The sequence below is a fragment of the Engystomops pustulosus genome, chromosome 7 (genome assembly GCF_040894005.1).
Source record: "Engystomops pustulosus chromosome 7, aEngPut4.maternal, whole genome shotgun sequence".
NCBI classification, from domain to species: Eukaryota; Metazoa; Chordata; class Amphibia; order Anura; family Leptodactylidae; genus Engystomops; species Engystomops pustulosus.
In genome coordinates this window covers 7,960,463-7,987,926 of record NC_092417.1, presented here as the reverse complement: position 1 = coordinate 7,987,926, position 27,464 = coordinate 7,960,463, and the positions used below count along the sequence as shown (strand labels likewise).

General features: G+C 42.2%; 1 protein-coding gene across 1 annotated transcript in view; it reads right to left on the bottom strand.

Moving 5' to 3' along the window:
• The window catches only part of LOC140068906 (NACHT, LRR and PYD domains-containing protein 6-like), a 65,347-nt gene that overhangs the window by 37,152 nt on the left and 731 nt on the right, over positions 1-27,464 (bottom strand). The window contains exons 2-3 of the mRNA XM_072114265.1: positions 10,144-10,307; positions 1,748-1,919 (exon numbers count right to left, since the gene is read on the bottom strand). Coding sequence (XP_071970366.1) covers positions 1,748-1,919; positions 10,144-10,307 — 336 coding nt within the window. The remainder of the gene's footprint in view (positions 1-1,747; positions 1,920-10,143; positions 10,308-27,464) is intronic.

Genomic DNA, 27,464 nt, shown 5'->3' with positions numbered 1-27,464 from the left:
CCAAGAGGAGGAAGCAGGACAATGTGAGAGGACAACAACAACCAAGAGGAGGAAGCAGGACAATGTGAGAGGACAACAACAACCAAGAGGAGGAAGCAGGACAATGTGAGAGGACAACAACAACCAAGAGGAGGAAGCAGGACAATGTGAGAGGACAACAACAACCAAGAGGAGGAAGCAGGACAATGTGAGAGGACAACAACAACCAAGAGGAGGAAGCAGGACAACGTGAGAGGACAACAACAGCCAAGAGGAGGAAGCAGGGCAACGTGAGAGGACAACACCAGCCAAGAGGAGGAAGCAGGGCAACGTGAGAGAGATAACAACAGCCAAGAGGAGGAAACAAGGACACGTGAGAGGACGACAACAGCCAAGAGGAGGAAGCAGGGCAACGTGAGAGGACAACAACAGCCAAGAGGAGGAAGCAGGACAACATGAGAGGACAACACCAGCCAAGAGGAGGAAGCAGGGCAACGTGAGAGAGACAACAACAGCCAAGAGGAGGAAGCAGGGCAACACGAGAGGACAACAACAGCCAAGAGGAGAAAGCAGAGCAACGTGAGAGACAACAACAGCCAAGAGGAGGAAGCAGGACAACGTGAGAGGACAACAACAGCCAAGAAGAGGAAGCAGGACAATGTGAGAGGACAACAACAACCAAGAGGAGGAAGCAGGACAACAACAGCCAAGAGGAGGAAGCAGGACAACGTGAGAGGACAACAACAGCCAAGAAGAGGAAGCAGGACAACAACAGCCAAGAGGAGGAAGCAGGACAACGTGAGAGACAACAACAGCCAAGAGGAGGAAGCAGGGCAACGCGAGAGGACAACAACAGCCAAGAAGAGGAAGCAGGACAACGTGAGAGACCCAATCAGATCTATCCATCCATTTCCTGGTACTCAGCTTCATATCACGGCTGGGCACTGCTACAAACTATCTCCCAATGCCGGTCACTATTAGGAACTTGATAGTCTTAGTGAGGCAGAAGGGGGAATCTGTGTGCAACCTCGCTATGACTATTTGCTTTTAATAGTTATAAATTCTGAGTAAATATAATTTTTAGATATTTTATACAACTCTTGGTAAATAATTCTGAGAATGTATCAGATGTGTTTTCTCTGCAGAGAGTAAATGGTTAATATGTGATCACATCTGATGAGGAATGTTAGATCCACAATCTGATTACAGGCGGTCCCCTACTTAAGAACACCTGAATTGCATACAACCCCTAGTTACAAACGGACCTCTGGATGTTGGTAATTTACTGTACTTTAGCCTTAGGCTACAATAATCAGCTGTAACAGTTATCACAGGTGTCTGTAATGAAGCTTTATTGTTAATCGTGGTCTAATGACAATCAAACATTTTTAATATCCAATTGTCACAGAGACCAAAAATAATTTGGCTGGGATTACAATGATAAAGTATACAGTTCCGATTTACATACAAATTCAACTTAAGAACAAACCTACAGACCCTATCTTGTATGTAACCAGGGGACTGCCTGTATATTCTTCCCATCCCAGGACAATCATTTACAGATAAAAAAGCTGTTGCACAAAGTCTCTATAACGTTATTGCTCTGTGAGATAGGAGTGTTAGTCCTTTGTATATTACACGTTGCTCCATCTGTACATTTATACACTGCGGAGAATGACTGATCCAGTGCAGGGATCTGTATTACTGAGGTCATTGTACATGATGAGCCCCGGATATGATGGGTGACACATGTCATACACAATGTTACCTCTGTAGATGAGCTCCTCCAGTACAGCGTCCAGGCTGGGGGAGCCGTAATCCTTCCGTAATACATGGAGACTGACCCACAATGATATCACAGCTTCTCTTCCTCTCCCGAAAATCTCCTGGAGGAAATACCGGGCCCAGGTTTTTCTATTACGTTCTAGATCCCTGTATTTCTAGAACACAAAAAAGGTCAAACATAAGGGTCATTTATAAGGAGACAGAATACAAAGGGTTAACATACACATATACTTAAAGGGGTATTCTCATCTGGGCATTCACATTCAGTTTACTTAATTTACCAAATATAAACATTACTTCTATTGGGTGTTATTAAAAAAAAAAAATGTTCCTGTGTGAAGATAATATCTCATAAATGGAGTCATATGGTCCCTTAGAAACAAGATGGCTTCCTCGGTTACGACCACCCCGCACTCTGACTGCAATGGCCAGAGGCTATTGCGTCCTGCCGACCGCCTGGCATCAGCGAGCATTACCACAGGACGGTAGTGGAAACCTGCAGTAACTGCCGGACATTTCATATACAAAAACCTTTTGTTTCTTTGTGCAATCTCTCCAGCAGAGGTGGTCGTATCCAAGGACAAAGTCTTGTTTATACATTTATGAAAAATTATCTTGACACAGGACATATTTTTTAATAACATCTAATTGAAAAAATGCTTATATATGGCAGATTAATCAAACTGAATAAGAATCCCCAGACGAGAATAGCCCTTTAACGGGGCACATTTATTTGGGTCTTCACTAAGATCTTACGTCCAATTTCCCACATGTGTCGCTTCCCCCGCTGAGGTCCGCCGGAGTTCACCTTCTTCCTGGTGCATGTAAGTGCTGATCTTGAGATACAATTTGATTTTTAAATTCCGCAGTTTGCCCGAATCAGTCAGGTTGTCCGACGTCCACGCTACCTGATTTTATGTTACATGCAAGCCGGCGCCGATGCATCAAAATCCGATTGCGTGCACCAAAAACCCGGGGCAATTCAGGGTAAATCAAGAAAAAAGTCTGAAACACGACGGAAATGCGTCCGACGGACCCTTAGTAAATGTGCCCCCATGTCTTCTCTATAATGTGCTGGTCCAGAGGAGAAAATCCTAAATCCACAAGTAACAACCACAATGTAATGGCTTCCTTATGTAGGGGAAAGGGCAAAACGGGATAGCTACATTTGGGGCATCCACCTTTAACCCTTCCCACCGCAGCCCATTTTCGTTTTTGCGTTTTAATTTTTTACTCGCCACCTTCAAAAATCTATAACTTTATTTTTCCCACTTACAAAGCTGAAGTGCAATTTGTTACACAGAAAATAAGTCCTCTCACAAAGGGGACACCTGTATACAACACCTGATAACACAGGGGACACCTGTATATAACACCTGATAACACAGGGGACACCTGTATATAACACCTGATAACACAGAGGACACCTGTATATAACACCTGATAACACAGGGGACACCTGTATATAACACCTGATAACACAGAGGACACCTGTATATAACACCTGATAACACAGGAGACACCTGTATATAACACCTGATAACACAGGAGACACCTGTATATAACACCTGATAACACAGGGGACACCTGTATATAACACCTGATAACACAGGGGGCACCTGTATATAACACCTGATAACACAGGGGACACCTGTATACAACACCTGATAACACAGGGGACACCTGTATACAACACCTGATAACACAGGGGACACCTGCATATAACACCTGATAACACAGAGGACACCTGTATATAACACCTGATAACACAGGGGACACCTGTATATAACACCTGATAACACAGAGGACACCTGTATATAACACCTGATAACACAGGGGACACCTGTATACAACACCTGATAACACAGAGGACACCTGTATATAACACCTGATAACACAGGGGACACCTGTATACAACACCTGATAACACAGAGGACACCTGTATACAACACCTGATAACACAGAGGACACCTGTATATAACACCTGATAACACAGGGGACACCTGTATACAACACCTGATAACACAGAGGACACCTATATATAACACCTGATAACACAGGGGACACCTGTATACACCACCTGATAACACAGGGGACACCTGTATATAACACCTGGTAACACAGAGGACACCTGTATATAACACCTGATAACACAGGGGACACCTGTATACAACACCTGATAACACAGAGGACACCTGTATACAACACCTGATAACACAGAGGACACCTGTATATAACACCTGATAACACAGGGGACACCTGTATATAACACCTGATAACACAGGGGACACCTGTATATAACACCTGATAACACAGGGGACACCTGTATATAACACCTGATAACACAGGGGACACCTGTATATAACACCTGATAACACAGGGGACACCTGTATATAACACCTGATAACACAGGGGACACCTGTATATAACACCTGATAACACAGGGGACACCTGTATATAACACCTGATAACACAGGGGACACCTGTATATAACACCTGATAACACAGGGGACACCTGTATATAATACCTGCTAACACAGGGGACACCAGTATATAACACCTGATCACACAGGGGACACCTGTATATAACACCTGATAACACAGAGGACACCAGTATATAACACCTGATAACACAGAGGACACCTGTATATAACACCTAATAACACAGGGGACACCTGTATATAACACCTGATAACACAGGATACACCTGTATATAACACCTGATAACACAGGGGACACCTGTATATAACACCTGATAACACAGGGGACACCTGTATATAACACCTGATAACACAGGGGACACCTGTATATAACACCTGATAACACAGGGGACACCTGTATATAACACCTGATAACACAGGGGACACCTGTATATAACACCTGATAACACAGGGGACACCTGTATATAACACCTGATAACACAGGGGACACCTGTATATAACACCTGATAACACAGGGGACACCTGTATATAACACCTGATAACACAGGGGACACCTGTATATAACACCTGATAACACAGGGGACACCTGTATATAACACCTGATAACACAGGGGACACCAGTATATAACACCTGATCACACAGGGGACACCAGTATATAACACCTGATCACACAGGGGACACCTGTATATAACACCTGATAACACAGAGGACACCAGTATATAACACCTGATAACACAGAGGACACCTGTATATAACACCTGATAACACAGGGGGCACCTGTATATATCACCTGATAACACAGGGGACACCTGTATATAACACCTGATAACACAGGGGACACCTGTATATAACACCTGATAACACAGAGGACACCTGTATATAACACCTGATAACACAGGGGACACCTGTATATAACACCTGATAACACAGGGGACACCTGTATATAACACCTGATAACACAGGGGACACCTGTATATAACACCTGATAACACAGGGGACACCTGTATATAACACCTGATAACACAGGGGACACCTGTATATAACACCTGATAACACAGGGGACACCTGTATATAACACCTGATAACACAGGGGACACCTGTATATAACACCTGATAACACAGGGGACACCTGTATATAACACCTGCTAACACAGGGGACACCAGTATATAACACCTGATCACACAGGGGACACCTGTATATAACACCTGATAACACAGGGGACACCTGTATACAGAGGTCGCGATAACGCCTCTGCACGTGTCATAAAAAAAATGAATATGCTTGGTGATTTTCCTGTCTGAATGTTAGCTGCCGCTTCCAAGCGGTGACGGCGCCGGCTGCGATCATGCAAAATATTCTCTGCAGGATCGCAGCGCTGAGTGTCTGGAGGCAGGACAGGGAGGGACTTCCTGGTCACCGTCAGAGCCTCTCCCGCAGGGCGCCGAGAGATAGGTGAGAGATTGTGGAGCCGAGCGAGGGGTGGGGGAGGAGCCGAGCCAGGGGTTGAGTCGGAGCTTGGCATGAAGTTGGGGAGGCATATCTATTGCCGGGGCTGTGCTCCTGATCTGTGTAGCAGGATCGTGCTATCTATGTGACAGCCCGATCGATCGGCCCCCTGTCACAGCAGCCCCTGTATATAGTGAGAGGCTGCAGGGAAGGTGCTATCCTCTCTGTATACAGATCACTGATGACAGTGATTCAATGTGCTCTTACCATTAGATCACTGTTATCTGTCATCTATATTTAACCCCTTATCACCGACACTAGTTTTAAGCTCAATGACCAGACTCGATTTTTCAAATCTGACTTGTCTCACGATAATTGGTTATAACTTCGGAACGCTTTAACATATCCCGGTGATTTTGAGAATGTTTTCTCGTGACACATTGTACTTCATGTTAGTTATAAAATTTAAGTGATAAGTTTTTCGTTTCGTTCTGAAAAAAAAGTGAAAATTTGGCAGAAGTTTGTAAAAATTCTTCATTTTCCAAGTTTGAAATGTTCTGGTTTCCAGACAAGATGTAAAACTACCCAAAAAGTTTGATAATTAACATTTACAGAATATCTGCTTTATGTTGGGATGATATTTTATGCGTCCTCTCACTTTTCTAGGATGTTATGAGGCGCAGAACTTTAGGTGCGATTTTTCTTATTTTAATGAAAATTGCCAAAACTCACATTTTGAGGGACAACTCAGCTTCCAAGTGACTTTGAGAGGCCTATATGATAATAAAACCCCATAAATTACCCCACTATAGAAACTTCACCCCTCAACGTATGTAAAACAACTTCTATTAAGTCCATTAACCCTTTAAGTGTTTCACATGGATTAAAAAATATGGACTTGCGATTTAGAAACTATAGAATTTTTTTGGAAAATACATTCATTTAGGCCAAAACTGACATTTTCAGAATAAATTAAATGATGAAACGCACTGAAACGTTTGATGCCCAATTCATCCCGAGTGTACTGATACCCCATATGTGGTGGTAAACTGCTGTACGGGCGCACGGCCGAGTATAGAATGAATGGAGGCGCCATTCACTGCAGATTTGTATTGTCACATTGTACGACCTATACATTTTTTTCTTTTTGGTAATGCGAACATATGAGGCTTATTATTTGCGTGATGAGATACAATGTATAGATAATTTATTTGTGGAGTCTAAAGCTTATTCATGAGATTTTATTAACTATTTCAAGGGGGACACAAACAAAATCCTCAATTTTTATTTTGGATTGTGAGCATTCCCCCCCCCCGCTCACCGAAACGTAAAAATAATATTTTATCTTTATTCTCTGGTCACTACGATTGCGGTGATACCTCATTTATATAGTTTTTCTTATCTTTGCTCAATTTTCCTGAGCAAAACCAATATTGGAGAAAATCGCATTGCTTTTACTATTGACAACTTTTCAGGGCCATAACTTCTGTATTTTTCTGTTGTCAGATCTGGTTGAGGGCTTATTTTTTGCGAAAAGAGATGTTCTTTTCAGTCGTATCATATTAGGGAACAAAACTTTTTTTGATCACTTTTTAAAACATTTTTTGTGATGGTGTTTGATGAAAAATTGTATATTACGGGAAGTTTTTCGAGTTTTTTTTTACGTAGTTCACCGAGCGGGTTCAATATGGATTTAGATTTAATGTACAGATTAATACGGACGCGGTGATACCAAATATGTACATGTTTTTGTGTTTTATTTACTTTATTTGCATTTTATGTGATACTGGGGAGATTGTGGGACTTTTTTTTTTTTTTTTATTTTATTTATTTATTTACTTTTTTACATTTTCCACTTCTTGGCTTGAATAAGCGATCATCCGATCGCTTATTCAAGCCTTTACACTGCAATACACTTGTATTGCAGTGTATAGTGTAAGTAACTCAGCATGCCGCGCATGCTCAGTTACTTACAGCCGGGTCCTGCCAGGAAGGCAGAACCCGGCGGGGAGAGAAGCCGACAGCCTCGGGTCACTCGTCGGGACCCGGGGCAGCGGCAGGAGGGATCGGATCCCCCGGTAAGCACACCGGGGGGAGGGGGTGGGCGGTCCGATCCACGGGGGACACACTTGCACGCCGCGGTCATACTTGTAGTTTACAGAAGTTTTTCGAGATTTGTCTTTACGTCGTTCACCAAGCGGGTTCAAGATTGATTTAGATTTATTGATACCAAATATGTATGTGTTTTTGTGTTTTATATACTTTAATTGCATTTTATGTGTAACTGGGGAGATTATGGGACTTTTATTTATTTAATTATATAATAAAATGATTTCATTTTTTTTTTTTAAACTTTTTTACATTTTCTATTTCTTGGCTTGAACAAGCGATCGTCCGATCGCTTATTCAAGCCTTTACACTGCAATACACTTGTGCATGCTCAGTTACTTACAGCCGGGTCCTGCCAGGAAGGCAGAACCCGGCGGGTAGAGGAGCTGGAAGCCCCGGATCACTCGTCTGGACCCGGGGCAGCGGCAGGAGGGATCGGATCCCCCGGTAAGCACACTAGGGGGGTCCGATCCACGCTTACACGCCGCGGTCATGCTTGACCGCGGCGTGCAAGGGGTTAAACACCCGAGATCTGAGTTTTTCCGATCCAGGGTGTTAGTGCCGGGTCTGGGCTGTAAGATCACAGCCCGACACCGGCACTATACTGACCCGATGTCCCGAAATCTTCTTCTGACTCGCCGCCGTAGAAAGGCGTACGCGTCAGAAGAAGTACCCTTAATGACCGCCGTAAAAAGCCGATAGGACAATCATTAAGGGGTTAATAGACGTTATATATTTATGAATGAAAATTTCGTACTCCTCCTGTTAAAAATACTCCTCAAAAATTATGAGAGGAGTATTATTACCCTTCTGGAAAAATGTTAGTGCGACCTCTGCCTGTACATAACACCTGATAACACAGGGGACACCTGCATATAACACCTGATAACACAGGAGACACCTGTATATAACACCTGATAACACAGGGGACACCTGCATATAACACCTGATAACACAGGAGACACCTGTATATAACACCTGATAACACAGGGGACACCTGTATATAACACCTGATAACACAGGGGACACCTGTATATAACACCTGATAACACAGGGGACACCTGTATATAACACCTGATAACACAGAGGACACCTGTATATAACACCTGATAACACAGGGGACACCTGTATATAACACCTGATAACACAGGAGACACCTGTATATAACACCTGATAACACAGGGGACACCTGTATATAACACCTGATAACACGGGGGACACCTGTATATAACACCTGATAACACAGGGGACACCTGTATATAACACCTGATAACACAGGAGACACCTGTATATAACACCTGGTAACACAGAGGACACCAGTATATAACACCTGATAACACAGGGGACAACTGTATATAACACCTGATAACACAGGGGACACCTGTATATAACACCTGATAACACAGGGGACAACTGTATATAACACCTGATAACACAGGGGACACCTGTATATAACACCTGATAACACAGGGGACACCTGTATATAACATCTGATAACACAGGGGACACCTGTATATAACATCTGATAACACAGGGGGCACCTGTATATAACACCTGATAACACAGGGGACACCTGTATATAACACCTGATAACACAGGGGACACCTGTATATAACACCTGATAACACAGGGGACAACTGTATATAACACTTGATAACACAGGGGACACCTGTATATAACACCTGATATCACAGAGGACACCAGTATATAACACCTGATAACACAGGGGACACCTGTATATAACACCTGATAACACAGGAGACACCTGTATATAACACCTGATAACACAGGAGACACCTGTATATAACACCTGATATCACAGAGGACACCTGTACATAACACCTGATATCACAGAGGACACCAGTATATAACACCTGATAACACACGGGACAACTGTATATAACACCTGATAACACAGGGGACACCTGTATATAACACCTGATAACACAGGGGACACCTGTATATAACACAGGGGACACCTGTATATAACACCTGATAACACAGGGGACATTTGTATATAACATCTGATAACACAGGGGACAACTGTATATAACACTTGATAACACAGGGGACACCTGTATATAACACCTGATAACACAGGAGACACCTGTATATAACACCTGATATCACAGAGGACACCTGTATATAACACCTGATAACACAGGAGACACCTGTATATAACACCTGATATCACAGAGGACACCTGTATATAACACCTGATATCACAGAGGACACCAGTATATAACACCTGATAACACAGGGGACACCTGTATATAACACCTGATAACACAGGAGACACCTGTATATAACACCTGATATCACAGAGGACACCTGTATATAACACGGGGGACACCTGTATATAACACCTGATGTCCTCTCACCTCCAGATCTGAGATATTTCGGGAGCTCAGCTCATGTAGAAGTGATTGATTCCTCCAGTTCTCCACAATGTAGAGCAGATCCTCGTGGAAATATTCATACGTCGTCCTCAGGACATGATGTGGATAGTGACAAAGCTGCTGGAAAAACTTCCGGGTCTCAGTATCTGGAAATGAGGGCGACACAAGGATGAAATCTTCTAGAACATGTAGAGGGATGACAGCAGTGGATATCAGTACAGTAATGTCATTGTGCAGCCAGGGGAACCCGGCACAGGCCAGGAAAGACACTGGTATAGTATAGTATGAGCCGTAATATCATATACACAATACACAGATACCACTATAGGGACACAGTATGGAGGTAATATCCCCATCACTGCCTCCTGTATACATGTAATGTACATAACACACATATCATATACACAATACACAGATACCACTATAAGGACACAGTATGGAGGTAATATCCTCATCACTGCCCCCTGTATACATGTAATGTACATAACACACATATCATATACACAATACACAGATACCACTATAAGGACACAGTATGGAGGTAATATCCTCATCACTGCCTCCTGTATACATGTAATGTACATAACACACACATATCATATACACAATACACAGATACCACTATAAGGACACAGTATGGAGGTAATATCCCCATCACTGCCCCCTGTATACATGTAATGTACATAACACACATATCATATACACAATACACAGATACCACTATAAGGACACAGTATGGAGGTAATATCCCCATCACTGCCCCTGTATACATGTAATGTACATAACACACATATCATATACACAATACACAGATACCACTATAAGGACACAGTATGGAGGTAATATCCCCATCACTGCCCCCTGTATACATGTAATGTACATAACACACATATCATATACACAATACACAGATACCACTATAAGGACACAGTATGGAGGTAATATCCCCATCACTGCCTCCTGTATACATGTAATGTACATAACACACAGTCATATCATATACACAATACACAGATACCACTATAAGGACACAGTATGGAGGTAATATCCCCATCACTGCCCCCTGTATACATGTAATGTACATAACACACATATCATATACACAATACACAGATACCACTATAAGGACACAGTATGGAGGTAATATCCCCATCACTGCCTCCTGTATACATGTAATGTACATAACACACATATCATATACACAATACACAGATACCACTATAAGGACACAGTATGGAGGTAATATCCCCCATCACTGCCCCCTGTATACATGTAATGTACATAACACACATATCATATACACAATACACAGATACCACTATAAGGACACAGTATGGAGGTAATACCCCCATCACTGCCTCCTGTATACATGTAATGTACATAACACACAGTCATATCATATACACAATACACAGATACCACTATAAGGACACAGTATGGAGGTAATATCCCCATCACTGCCTCCTGTATACATGTAATGTACATAACACACACATATCATATACACAATACACAGATACCACTATAAGGACACAGTATGGAGGTAATATCCTCATCACTGCCTCCTGTATACATGTAATGTACATAACACACATATCATATACACAATACACAGATACCACTATAAGGACACAGTATGGAGGTAATATCCCCCATCACTGCCCCCTGTATACATGTAATGTACATAACACACATATCATATACACAATACACAGATACCACTATAAGGACACAGTATGGAGGTAATACCCCCATCACTGCCTCCTGTATACATGTAATGTACATAACACACATATCATATACACAATACACAGATACCACTATAAGGACACAGTATGGAGGTAATATCCCCCATCACTGCCCCCTGTATACATGTAATGTACATAACACACATATCATATACACAATACACAGATACCACTATAAGGACACAGTATGGAGGTAATATCCCCATCACTGCCTCCTGTATACATGTAATGTACATAACACACATATCATATACACAATACACAGATACCACTATAAGGACACAGTATGGAGGTAATATCCCCATCACTGCCTCCTGTATACATGTAATGTACATAACACAATACACAGATACCACTATAAGGACACAGTATGGAGGTAATATCCTCATCACTGCCTCCTGTATACATGTAATGTACATAACACAATACACAGATACCACTATAAGGACACAGTATGGAGGTAATATCCTCATCACTGCCTCCTGTATACATGTAATGTACATAACACACATATCATATACACAATACACAGATACCACTATAAGGACACAGTATGGAGGTAATATCCCCATCACTGCCCCCTGTATACATGTAATGTACATAACACACATATCATATACACAATACACAGATACCACTATAAGGACACAGTATGGAGGTAATATCCTCATCACTGCCTCCTGTATACATGTAATGTACAGAACACACAGTCATATCATATACACAATACACAGATACCACTATAAGGACACAGTATGGAGGTAAAATCCCCATCACTGCCTCCTGTATACATGTAATGTACATAACACACACATATCATATACACAATACACAGATACCACTATAAGGACACAGTATGGAGGTAATATCCCCATCACTGCCCCCTGTATACATGTAATGTACATAACACACAGTCATATCATATACACAATACACAGATACCACTATAAGGACACAGTATGGAGGTAATATCCCCATCACTGCCTCCTGTATACATGTAATGTACATAACACACATATCATATACACAATACACAGATACCACTATAAGGACACAGTATGGAGGTAATATCCCCATCACTGCCTCCTGTATACATGTAATGTACATAACACACATATCATATACACAATACACAGATACCACTATAAGGACACAGTATGGAGGTAATATCCCCATCACTGCCCCCTGTATACATGTAATGTACATAACACACATCATATACACAATACACAGATACCACTATAAGGACACAGTATGGAGGTAATATCCTCATCACTGCCTCCTGTATACATGTAATGTACATAACACACACATATCATATACACAATACACAGATACCACTATAAGGACACAGTATGGAGGTAATATCCTCATCACTGCCCCTGTATACATGTAATGTACATAACACACATATCATATACACAATACACAGATACCACTATAAGGACACAGTATGGAGGTAATATCCCCATCACTGCCTCCTGTATACATGTAATGTACATAACACACATATCATATACACAATACACAGATACCACTATAAGGACACAGTATGGAGGTAATATCCCCATCACTGCCTCCTGTATACATGTAATGTACATAACACACATATCATATACACAATACACAGATACCACTATAAGGACACAGTATGGAGGTAATATCCCCATCACTGCCCCCTGTATACATGTAATGTACATAACACATATCATATACACAATACACAGATACCACTATAAGGACACAGTATGGAGGTAATATCCCCATCACTGCCTCCTGTATACATGTAATGTACATAACACACAGTCATATCATATACACAATACACAGATACCACTATAAGGACACAGTATGGAGGTAATATCCCCATCACTGCCCCCTGTATACATGTAATGTACATAACACACATATCATATACACAATACACAGATACCACTATAAGGACACAGTATGGAGGTAATATCCCCATCACTGCCTCCTGTATACATGTAATGTACATAACACACATATCATATACACAATACACAGATACCACTATAAGGACACAGTATGGAGGTAATATCCCCATCACTGCCCCCTGTATACATGTAATGTACATAACACACATATCATATACACAATACACAGATACCACTATAAGGACACAGTATGGAGGTAATATCCTCATCACTGCCCCTGTATACATGTAATGTACATAACACACATATCATATACACAATACCACTATAAGGACACAGTATGGAGGTAATATCCCCATCACTGCCCCTGTACACATGTAATGTACATAACACACACATATCATATACACAATACACAGATACCACTATAAGGACACAGTATGGAGGTAATATCCCCATCACTGCCTCCTGTATACATGTAATGTACATAACACACATATCATATACACAATACACAGATACCACTATAAGGACACAGTATGGAGGTAATATCCTCATCACTGCCCCTGTATACATGTAATGTACATAACACACATATCATATACACAATACACAGATACCACTATAAGGACACAGTATGGAGGTAATATCCCCCATCACTGCCCCTGTATACATGTAATGTACATAACACACAGTCATATCATATACACAATACACAGATACCACTATAAGGACACAGTATGGAGGTAATATCCCCATCACTGCCCCCTGTATACATGTAATGTACATAACACACATATCATATACACAATACACAGATACCACTATAAGGACACAGTATGGAGGTAATATCCCCATCACTGCCTCCTGTATACATGTAATGTACATAACACACACATATCATATACACAATACACAGATACCACTATAAGGACACAGTATGGAGGTAATATCCTCATCACTGCCTCCTGTATACATGTAATGTACATTACACACATATCATATACACAATACACAGATACCACTATAAGGACACAGTATGGAGGTAATATCCCCATCACTGCCCCCTGTATACATGTAATGTACATAACACACATATCATATACACAATACACAGATACCACTATAAGGACACAGTATGGAGGTAATATCCCCATCACTGCCCCCTGTATACATGTAATGTACATAACACACATATCATATACACAATACACAGATACCACTATAAGGACACAGTATGGAGGTAATATCCCCATCACTGCCCCCTGTATACATGTAATGTACATAACACACATATCATATACACAATACACAGATACCACTATAAGGACACAGTATGGAGGTAATATCCCCATCACTGCCTCCTGTATACATGTAATGTACATAACACACATATCATATACACAATACACAGATACCACTATAAGGACACAGTATGGAGGTAATATCCTCATCACTGCCCCCTGTATACATGTAATGTACATAACACACATATCATATACACAATACACAGATACCACTATAAGGACACAGTATGGAGGTAATATCCCCATCACTGCCCCTGTATACATGTAATGTACATAACACACATATCATATACACAATACACAGATACCACTATAAGGACACAGTATGGAGGTAATATCCCCATCACTGCCCCCTGTATACATGTAATGTACATAACACACATATCATATACACAATACACAGATACCACTATAAGGACACAGTATGGAGGTAATATCCCCCATCACTGCCGCCTGTATACATGTAATGTACATAACACACATATCATATACACAATACACAGATACCACTATAAGGACACAGTATGGAGGTAATATCCCCATCACTGCCTCCTGTATACATGTAATGTACATAACACACATATCATATACACAATACACAGATACCACTATAAGGACACAGTATGGAGCAGAGGTGGCATTAACGCCTCACCACGCGTCATAGACGCGTGATGAGGCGCCATTACCCCCCAAAATAATTGCCATGCGTAAAAGAACGCATGGCAATTATTCCCTGTAGCGCGCAGGCTGAGCGGTTCAGCGCGCGCTGCAAATGAGGGAAATGTCTATAGAGTGATCGCAGCGCGCGCTGGACCGCTCAGCAGGACACGTGACTCAGTGTCAGGGGCGGGCAGGAGAGACCCGCAGCGAGAGCGCAGGCCCCGGGCGAGGCATGTGGGCAGCGGGGCTGCCGCTCCCCGTCCTGCTCCAAATGCTGCCTGCGTTTATGTGATCGACGGGACCGGGTGAGTGTGTGCAGTGTCCTGTTTGAGTGTGCAGTGTCCTGTGTGAGTGTGCAGTGTCCTGTGTGAGTGTGCAGTGTCCTGTGTGAGTGTGCAGTGTCCTGTGTGAGTGTGCAGTGTCCTGTGTGCGTAGTGTGTGTGTGTGCGCAGTGTCCTGTTTGAGTGTGCAGTGTCCTGTGTGCGTAGTGTGTGTGAGTGTGCAGTGTCCTGTTTGAGTGTGCAGTGTCCTGTTTGAGTGTGCAGTGTCCTGTGTGAGTAGTGTGAGTGTGCAGTGTCTTGTGAGCGTAGTGTGTGTGTGTGCGCAGTGTCCTGTGAGCGTAGTGTGTGTGTGTGTGCGCAGTGTCCTGTGAGCGTAGTGTGCGCAGTGTCCTGTGAGCGTAGTGTGTGTGTGCGCAGTGTCCTGTGAGCGTAGTGTGTGTGTGCGCAGTGTCCTGTGAGCGTAGTGTGTGTGTGTGCGCAGTGTCCTGTGAGCGTAGTGTGTGTGTGTGTGCGCAGTGTCCTGTGAGAGTAGTGTGCGCAGTGTCCTGTGAGCGTAGTGTGTGTGTGCGCAGTGTCCTGTGAGCGTAGTGTGTGTGTGTGTGCAGTGTCCTGTGAGTGTAGTGTGTGTGTGTGCGTGCGCAGTGTCCTGTGAGCATAGTGTGTGTGCGTGCGCAGTGTCCTGTGAGCATAGTGTGTGTGTGTGCGCGCAGTGTCCTGTGAGCATAGTGTGTGTGTGCGCGCAGTGTCCTGTGAGCGTAGTGTGTGTGTGTGCAGTGTCCTGTGAGTGTAGTGTGTGTGTGTGTGTGTGCGTGCGCAGTGTCCTGTGAGCATAGTGTGTGTGTGTGCGCAGTGTCCTGTGAGCATAGTGTGTGTGTGTGTGCGCAGTGTCCTGTGAGCATAGTGTGTGTGTGTGCGCAGTGTCCTGTGAGCATAGTGTGTGTGTGTGCGCAGTGTCCTGTGAGCATAGTGTGTGTGTGTGCGCAGTGTCCTGTGAGCATAGTGTGTGTGTGTGCGCAGTGTCCTGTGAGCGTAGTGTGTGTGTGTGTGCGCAGTGTCCTGTGAGCGTAGTGTGTGTGTGTGTGTGCGCAGTGTCCTGTGAGCGTAGTGTGCGCAGTGTCCTGTGAGCATAGTGTGTGTGTGTGTGTGTGTGTGTGTGTGTGCAGTGTCCTGTGAGCGTAGTGTGTGTGTGTGCAGTGTCCTGTGAGCGTAGTGTGTGTGTGTGCAGTGTCCTGTGAGCGTAGTGTGTGTGTGTGTGCAGTGTCCTGTGAGCGTAGTGTGTGTGTGCAGTGTCCTGTGAGCGTGTAGTGTGTGTGTGCAGTGTACTGTGAGCGTGCAGTAGTGTGTGTGTGCGTGCAGTGTCCTGTGAGCATGCAGTGTCCTGTGAGCGTGCAGTGTCCTGTGAGCGTAGTGTGTGTGCGCGCTATGTGTGCTATGTGTATTACAGAAATTTTCATACTCCTCCTCGGGTAAAAATACTCCTCAAAAATGGTGAGAGGAGTATTTTTACCCTTCTGGAAAAATGTTAGTGCGACCTCTGGTATGGAGGTAATATCCCCATCACTGCCCCCTGTATACATGTAATGTACATAACACACAGTCATATCATATACACAATACACAGATACCACTATAAGGACACAGTATGGAGGTAATATCCCCATCACTGCCTCCTGTATACATGTAATGTACATAACACACATATATCATATACACAATACACAGATACCACTATAAGGACACAGTATGGAGGTAATATCCCCATCACTGCCCCCTGTATACATGTAATGTACATAACACACATATCATATACACAATACACAGATACCACTATAAGGACACAGTATGGAGGTAATATCCCCATCACTGCCCCTGTATACATGTAATGTACATAACACACACATATCATATACACAATACACAGATACCACTATAAGGACACAGTATGGAGGTAATATCCCCATCACTGCCCCCTGTATACATGTAATGTACATAACACACAGACATATCATATACACAATACACAGATACCACTATAAGGACACAGTATGGAGGTAATATCCTCATCACTGTTGTTAGTCATTGTAACATAAAGCATAAATCTCAGAACATGTAATTGCAGCCGGATGTGAGAACAGCAGTGATATCATATCAGTAACATTGTAAGAAGTAGAAGAGCCGGAGGTAGACAGCGGGGGAATCTTACCATCACTGGGAGATATAATATTCATCTCTGATCCTCAATAGATAATAAATCCTGCAAGACACAAAACCTTCATTACATGTGGAAGAAACATTTACCCCATTACATGACAGAACATCTCCCCTCCCCCACACCCTGACACCTTCTCTATACACAGAGGGATGTGGATGAGGCTTGTTGTCAGCAGTGACCAATTTTTAGTCTTTCTTAGAAATTCATCAGCTGCGGTTTCCTCCATAGATCACTTTAGGAGGGGGAAAAGTTCTATAGTTTCTTCCTCTACCTGTGTCCTCCTATTAACTACATGTGATTCCCTTAGGGCAGACGGTTATCTTATATTTATTTCAAAAACTTTATATATTTACTAGTTTGACCATTTTGTAACGTTTCATCCACACAAGGAGACATTCCCTTTTTTTATGTGTTACATGGATTTCTCTATTACTGTCTGCAAATACTTTTCAAGGTGAGATAAGAAAATGTTGCCTCTTGGCTTCCTTGCAGGCAGCTCCCTCTAGATCAACTATGACTTACAAGAAGCCTAGTGACATGATGCGGGATAATAGCCAGACCGGTATAATTTTATAACTAACTAACCAAGAGGTTCTCAAAATGGTATTCACGAAAATGTCAGCTCATCCCCCAGAAAATGACACATTTTACTGTGTTTTTGCATGTTACGATGTTTTTGGATGGTTTTACAATGCTTTTCTTCATTGCTGGACGTGTAAGCACCAGTGTCGACACTTTCACAGCTGCTTCCACTTTCAGAAATGAAGAAAAACTATTTCAAAACTACCCAAACGCATGGTAAACATGCAAAACCGCACCCGGAGGGTGATGCCACACATGGCATTTTTAGTCCATTTATAAGCATGCGTTTTCAGTCTGTTTCAAAATGCATCCGTTTTTGGATGCAAGTTGTATGGAGTAAATGTTTGTTATTTACATTTTATTTTATCACAAAAATGGGAAATTTTTATGCTGTGATTACAAAACACTTCACCTGACAAGACATATCATAACATCACAGTAAAAATCTAGAAAAGAAAAAGCACAATATGACTCTAGTAAGAAGCACATGGCAAAAACATGCAGTGTCTACATATCTCCATTCGTGGCCACGACATAATTCATCTTAGCCGCAAAGTGTGGGACATTGTGGTTATCCAAGAGAAACTATATTGTAAATAACTGTGATATTTTTAGCGGCACAGTGTGGAGATGTGTTGCAAGGAGCTGGAGAGACCTGGCTGGCAAATCCTGCAGTGAAGGCCGGGAGAAGTTATTCGGAGGATGCGGTCACACGTTGCAGTTAAAACGGCATCGCAATCAGCTTTGAGGAGGTTTTAGGTGCAGTTTTGTCAATTGAACAGATGAAAGGCATGAACTGAACGAGTGAATTTGATTTTGAAGGGGAAACCTGCTCCACAAATGTCATTCACCCGTTCAGTTCATGTCTTTCACCTGTTAAATTGACAAAACTGCACCTAAAACCTCCTCAAAGCTGATTGCGATGCAGTTTTAACTGCAACGTGTGAACGCACCCTGAGGAGGTTTTATGTGCAGTTTTGTCAATTGAACAGGTGAAAGACATGAACTGAACGGGTGAATGACATTTGTGGAGCAGGTTTCCCCTTCAAAGTCAAATTCACTCATTCAGTTCATGTCTTTCACCTGTTTAATTGACAAAACTGCACCTAAAACCACCTCAAAGCTGATTTTGATGCATTTTTAACTGCAACGTGTGACCGCACCTTGAGGGTGCAGTCACACGTTGCAGTTAAAACTGCATCACAATCATCTTTGTGGTGGTTTTAGGTGCAGTTTTGTCAATTGAACAGGTGAAAGACATGAAGTGAACCAGTTAATTTGATTTTGAAGGGGAAACCTGCTCCACAAATGTCATTCACTCGTTCAGTTCATGTCTTTCACCTGTTCAATTGCCAAAACTGCACCTAAAACCACCTCAAAGCTGATTGCGATGCAGTTTTAACTGCAACATGTGACCGCACCCTGAGGATCTATACCTGATGGGTAATTGAAGCCTGTGAGGAGACCACCAGGATATGGACCAGGCCAGCACTGATGGAAAAGGCCGCATATTTCTGCTACATGTATCACAGCCCAGGTGTGCAGTACATTTATTATAGGATAGATAGGGTTTATGCACACTGATCAATGGTTGACTGGGTACTTGAAAAAGTCGATTCACATAGCAAACAACTTGTCCATTAGGACATCTGCACCAATTGGTCAATAAAACTTTTAATTATGTACTTGAAAGGTGGACCAACCAAAAAAGAAAATGTTTAAAATTTCTCAAACAGTTCTTACTAAAGGCAGTATAATCGAGGGCATATACAACAATAGAAGTGCCCCACAGTATTGTGTAACAGTCGTGCTGCTCCGTTATGGCTCTCCAATGTAACCGCTGAGGTAGCCACGGAGTTGGGCTAATGCTCTATAGGTGTGTGGACCCTATCCCACATAGCCTCTTCCCTTTTAGAAATCGCACCATGCAAGGTCTAGTTGAGTGCATACGAACTCTAACATAAAGACTAAGGGTGAAGACACACATGGCGTTTTTGGGCCGTTTTTACTAATTGCGTTTTCAGATCGTTAAAAACGCATGCGTTAAAAAACGCATCTGTTTTTTGAAAACGCATGCGTTTTTTGAAAACGCACGCGTTTTTAAAAAACGGATGCGTTTTTTAACGCATGCGTTTTTGACTATCTGAAAACGCACTTAGTAAAAACGGCCCAAAAACGGCCCAAAAACGCCATGTGTGTCTTCACCCTAAGCGTGCTAAGGGGAGGAGGGGAGAGGGGAAGGGAGGATTCCTATACACTTGCCCTATTATCTGAGCACTCACTACCAACACACATTCATACGAAAATGTTAAAGCTGCCTGGAGGAACTGATTCTAAAAACACAGTAGCCCCCCCGACATGTTTCGCCACGTGACGTGGCATCCTCAGGGGTACCAGGGCTATAAAGTTACACAATACTGTGGGGCACTTCTATTGTTGTATATGCCCTCGATTATACTGCCTTTAGTAAGAACTGTTTGAGAAATTTTAAACATTTTCTTTTTTGGTTGGTCCACCTTTTAAGTACATAATTAAAAGTTAAGTTTTATTGACCAATGGGTACAGATGTCCTAATGGACAAATTGTTTGCTATGTGAATAGTACATTTATTGTCACTATATTTATATACATATCAGATCAAATGCTGGTATATATTTCTGTGTGCAGTATATTCATTTCTGGTATATTTACATTACATTCATTACAGGCACAATATAATGTGTGGACATCGCTGTGGGTTTTTGCTATATGGGGACCTGACATAAAGTTTGTACCGTGGCACATTACAGTCTTATTACGCCACTGTCTGTCACCTTATTTCAGTGTTTGCATCACCATTTTTTACTCTGCTCAATCAAAAGCAAATTCTATTACTCCATGCAAGCTAAGAACATGTACCGGTAATAATTATTTTTAATGAAAAAACACATTTGCACCATTTTCTTACTCTGCTTTCCCAGCTTTTACTGTGCGCTTCAAATGTCCCCTTCCCAGTACAATCAAGAAAATACAAAATTTCTTTATTTTTTCATTTATCCCATTTTGGTGACTGTACGAGATTTGATCACTTTCTTTTTGTGTGAGGAAAAATAGCGGCGATTTAGACATTAGGATGTTTTATTTATCATTATGGTGTTCACTGTATGAAACAATCATTTCTATATTTTGATAGATTGGGGAATTGTAGGATTACCTACATTTATTTATTCATTTATCAGTATATTATTTATTCATCTTTGAGTTCTAAGAAAATGAAGGTAATATTTAACCCCTGAAAGACGCAGGGTTCATTCGCTCATTTCTCGCAGAACTTTTTAATTTTTCCGTGTACAGACCTGTGTAAGGGCTTATTTCGTGCATAACAAATTTTTCTTCTCAGTGATGTTATTTATTATTCCAGGCCATGTATTGGGAAGCAGGAAAAAAAATTCCAAATGTGGAACAATTGGAAAAATGCATTTGCGTCACGTTCTTGTGGGCTCATTTTTTATGACTGTCACTGTGTGCTCAAAATAACAACTTTACTTTATTCTTTGGTTCGGTACGATCGCAGTGATACCAAATTTATATATAAAGGTTTTAATGTGTTTTAATACATTTTCAAAAGTTAAATGAATGTGTACAAAAAAGAAAAAAACATTTCACCATCATCTGAAGCTAATAACTTTTTCATACTTTGGAGTACAGAGCTGGGGGAGGGGTCAATAATGTTATTATTGAGAGGATGACTTATTATGGTAAAAATTTGGGGAGTGACCCAGGCGAGATTGGGGGTTTGGCTTAGGGGGATCGCTACGCGTGCCGCCATTTTATCCTTCCTTCCCTTCTAAAAAATGTTGGGAGCGATGGTGATAGGTCATACGCGAACGAACCGGCACAAAGAGCCGGCTCATTCACGTGAACAACATGAAGCCAGCTCACCTTAGTGAGCTGATGACTCAAGAAACCCCTCCCCTAAACGGCTCGCCAGGTCCCTTTAACCAGATAAAATTGGGTTAAAAGTGGAGTGGTATGGGGTTACGGATTGGCCTGTTCAAGAGCCGGCTCTTCTTAGTGAGCGGAGCCTAATGAGCCAGCTAAGAAGAAGACCATATAACATGTGACAGGACATATATATATATATATATATATATATATATACAGCAGATAAGAGAGGGGGATATTACCTGGAGGCTGCACAGTGTGGACAGAGACCATATAACATGTGACAGGACATATAAATATATATATATATATACACAGCAGATAAGAGAGGGGGATATTACCTGAAGCCCGCATAGTGTGGACAGAGACCATATAACATGTGACAGGACATATATATATATACAGCAGATAAGAGAGGGGGATATTACCTGGAGGCTGCACAGTGTATACAGAGACCATATAACATGTGACAGGACATATATATATATATATACAGCAGATAAGAGAGGGGGATATTACCTGGAGGCTGCACAGTGTATACAGAGACCATATAACATGTGACAGGACATATATATATATACACAGCAGATAAGAGAGGGGGATATTACCTGGAGGCCGCACAGTGTATACAGAGACCATATAACATGTGACAGGACATATATATATATACAGCAGATAAGAGAGGGGGATATTACCTGGAGGCTGCACAGTGTATACAGAGACCATATAACATGTGACAGGACATATATATATATACAGCAGATAAGAGAGGGGGATATTACCTGGGGGCTGCACAGTGTGGACAGAGACCATATAACATGTGACAGGACATATATATATATACAGCAGATAAGAGAGGGGGATATTACCTGGAGGCCGCACAGTGTATACAGAGACCATATAACATGTGACAGGACATATATATATATATATATATATATACAGCAGATAAGAGAGGGGGATATTACCTGGAGGCCGCACAGTGTATACAGAGACCATATAACATGTGACAGGACATATATATATACAGCAGATAAGAGAGGGGGATATTACCTGGAGGCTGCACAGTGTGGACAGAGACCATATAACATGTGACAGGACATATATATATATATATACATATATATACAGCAGATAAGAGAGGGGGATATTACCTGAAGCCCGCATAGTGTGGAGAGAAATAAGATTTCTACCAGGAAGAAAGAAAAGTAAAATACCCGAATACTGGATAGAACTGCACAGGTGACATTTTTGTGATTCCTGGTGTTATGACCCTGTACAGGATAGATAATCATAAAGAAGGCAGGGCAGACAGCTCATCTTCTAGTAAAGTGGTGGCAAACCTATGGCACTGGTGCCAGAGGTGGCACTCAGAGCCATTTCTGTGGGCACTCAGGTCATCGCCCCAGGACAGAGTTCACCAAACAGGACCAAATCTTCCTGCTGTCCCATGCAACTTAAGAGGAGATGCTGCTCTCCGCTTTATTTTAACCCCATAGCGCAATAAGACGTAACCTTACGTCTTGCTGCGCATGGGGGAGTATGAAGAGGGCTCACGGGCTGAGCCCTCTCCATACTCACGGGGCATTTGCTTCATAATGAAGCAAATGCCCGTCGCAAGCACCGATTGCAGGCTTTAACCCTTTGATCCGTTGCCATGACAGCCTATCTATTACAATGTGCGATTTGCACATTGTAATAGATGGTGTGCAAAATCACCATATACTGCCATACTGTAGTATGGCAGTATATGATAGTATCAATCAAATAACCTAGGGTTAAAGTACCCTAGGGAGTTTGAAAAATAGTAAAACAAAAATAAATGAAGTAAAAAAAAAAAAATTATATTAAAAAAACATAGAAATTCAAATCACCCCTCTTTCCCTAGAACTGATATAAATAAACAGTAAAAATCACACACATTAGGTATCACCAAGTCCGAAAATGCCCGATCAAAATATAATAACCGTTTTTCACTGCGTTTAACCTCGTAACGGAAAATAGCGCCCAAAGTCGCAAATGGCATTTTTTTGCCATTTAGGAAAAATAGAAAAAAATTCTATAAAAAGTGATCAAAAGGTTGTACAGTCCTAAAAATAAAAGCATTGAAAACGTCATCAAAAGGCACAAAAAATTATACCACCCACAGCTCCGTACACTAAAGTATGAAAAAGTTTTTAGCGCAAGAAGATGGCAAAGTGAAGAATTTCTGTACAGGAGGTTTTAATTTTTGTAAATGTATGAAAATATTTTAAAACCTATACAAATTTGGTATCCCCGTGATCATACTGACCCAATGTATTAAATACACCTGTCATTTGGGACGCACAGTGAAAGCTGTAAAAACCAAGCCCACAAGAAATGGCGCAAATGTGTTTTTTCATCATTTTCACTGCATTTAGAATTTTTTTCCCGGTTCCAAGTACATGACATGGAATATTGAATACTACCACTACGAAGTGCTATTTGTTACACAGAAAATAAGCCGTCACACAGCTCTTTACATGGAAAAATAAAAAAGTTATAGATTTTTGAATGTGGGAAGTGAAAAATAAAAACGCAAAAACGAAAAAGGGCCTGGTCCTTAAGGGGTTAAAGCAACACTTTAAAATATCCTCCTGCTGGATCCACCATTCTTCCTGTAAAGAGAGACCCTGGAGAGAAGCTACTATTAGAGTCCGAATTTGCCCTCCTTATTTCAACTGTATTGGTGGCCTCAGGGGGACGTTACGATTGAAAGATGAGGAAGAACAGGTAGCAATAAGTTACTGCTAAAAATGCCATGCTGGCACTTCACAGTAAATAAGTGGATTTTGGTTGTAGTTTGGGCACTCGGTCTCTAAAAGGTTCACCACCACTGATCTAGTATATAAAGGTGTATGTGTGTGTCCGTCCGCTAAAGGAATCTGCACCGTCGCGTTTACAATCACCAAATTTTGCACAGCCGCTCCATGTGACTCAGGGAACGTCATATAATAGGTTTTGAGCCAAAATTTTCACCCCACGCTTTCCAAATTCCACTTATTACCCACCATATACAGGAGCTATTGTCTGCTGCGGCAGCTGAGCCGTGATTGGTTACTATAGGTATACTATGAGTAGATTTGAGGCCTTTGAACGTGGCATGGTTGTTGGTGCCAGAAGGGCTGGTCTGAGTATTTCAGAAAGAGAGACTCCATATTGATTAAAATTGAAGAAAAAGACGTGCAAAGCAACCTTGATGCCAATGATGTAGAAGAAGTAAAATCCAAGTCAGCACAATCTTATGGACTCCAAATAAGGAGGGGTGCAGCGCTCCCAAAGGTTCTGGCTTGATCCTCTTGTAGATAAATAAAGTAAAAAGCGGGCAGCACTCCGTGGTTCAAATTTCAAAATAAAAGGTGAACTTTATTAAACAAGTGGCGACGTTTCGGTGTGTGACACCTTCATCAAGCCTGAGTATTTCAGAAACTGCTGATCTACTGGGATTTTCACGCACAACCATCTCTAGGGTTTACAGAGAATGATCCGAAAAAGAAAAAACATCCAGTGAGCGGCAGTTCTGTGGGCGGAAATGCCTTGTTGATGCCAGAGGTCAGAGGAGAATGGGCAGACTGGTTCGAGCTGATAGAAAGGCAACAGTGACTCAAATCGCCACCCGTTACAACCAAGGTAGGCAGAAGAGCATCTCTGAACGCACAGTACGTCCAACTGTGAGGCAGATGGGCTACAGCAGCAGAAGACCACACCGGGTGCCACTCCTTTCAGCTAAGAACAGGAAACTGAGGCTACAATTTGCACAAGCTCATCGAAATTGGACAGTAGTAGATTGGAAAAACGTTGCCTGGTCTGATGAGTCTCGATTTCTGCTGTGACATTCGGATGGTAGGGTCAGAATTTGGCGTCAACAACATGAAAGCATGGATCCATCCTGCCTTGTATCAGTGTGTCAGGCTGGTGGTGGTGGTGTCATGGATCCATCCTGCCTTGTATCAGCGGGTCAGGCTGGTGGTGGTGGTGTCATGGATCCATCCTGCCTTGTATCAGCGGCTCAGGCTGGTGGTGGTGGTGTCATGGATCCATCCTGCCTTGTATCAGCGGCTCAGGCTGGTGGTGGTGCTGTCATGGATCCATCCTGCCTTGTATCAGCGGGTCAGGCTGGTGGTGGTGGTGTCATGGTGTCTTTGGGCCCCTTGGTACAACGCCACAGCCTACCTGAGTATTGTTGCTGACCATGTCCATCCCTTTATGAGCACAATGTACCCTGTAACATCTGATGGCTACTTTCAGCAGGATAATGCGCCATGTCATAAAGCTGGAATCATCTCAGACTGGTTTCTTGAACATGACAATGAGGTCACTGGACACAAATGGCCTCCACAGTCACCAGATCTCAATCCAATAGAGCATCTTTGGGATGTGGTGGAACGGGAGATTCGCATCATGGATGTGCAGCCGACAAATCTGCGGCAACTGTGTGATGCCATCATGTCAATATGGACCAAAATCTCTGAGGAGCTTCCAGCACCTTGTTGTATCTATGCCACAAAGAACTGAGGCAGTTCTGAAGACAAAAGGGGGTCCAACCCGTTACTAGCATGGTGTACCTAATAAAGTGGCCGGTGAGTGTATATATACACAGCAGATAAGAGAGGGGGATATTACCTGGAGGCTGCACAGTGTGGACAGAGACCATATAACAGGACATATAC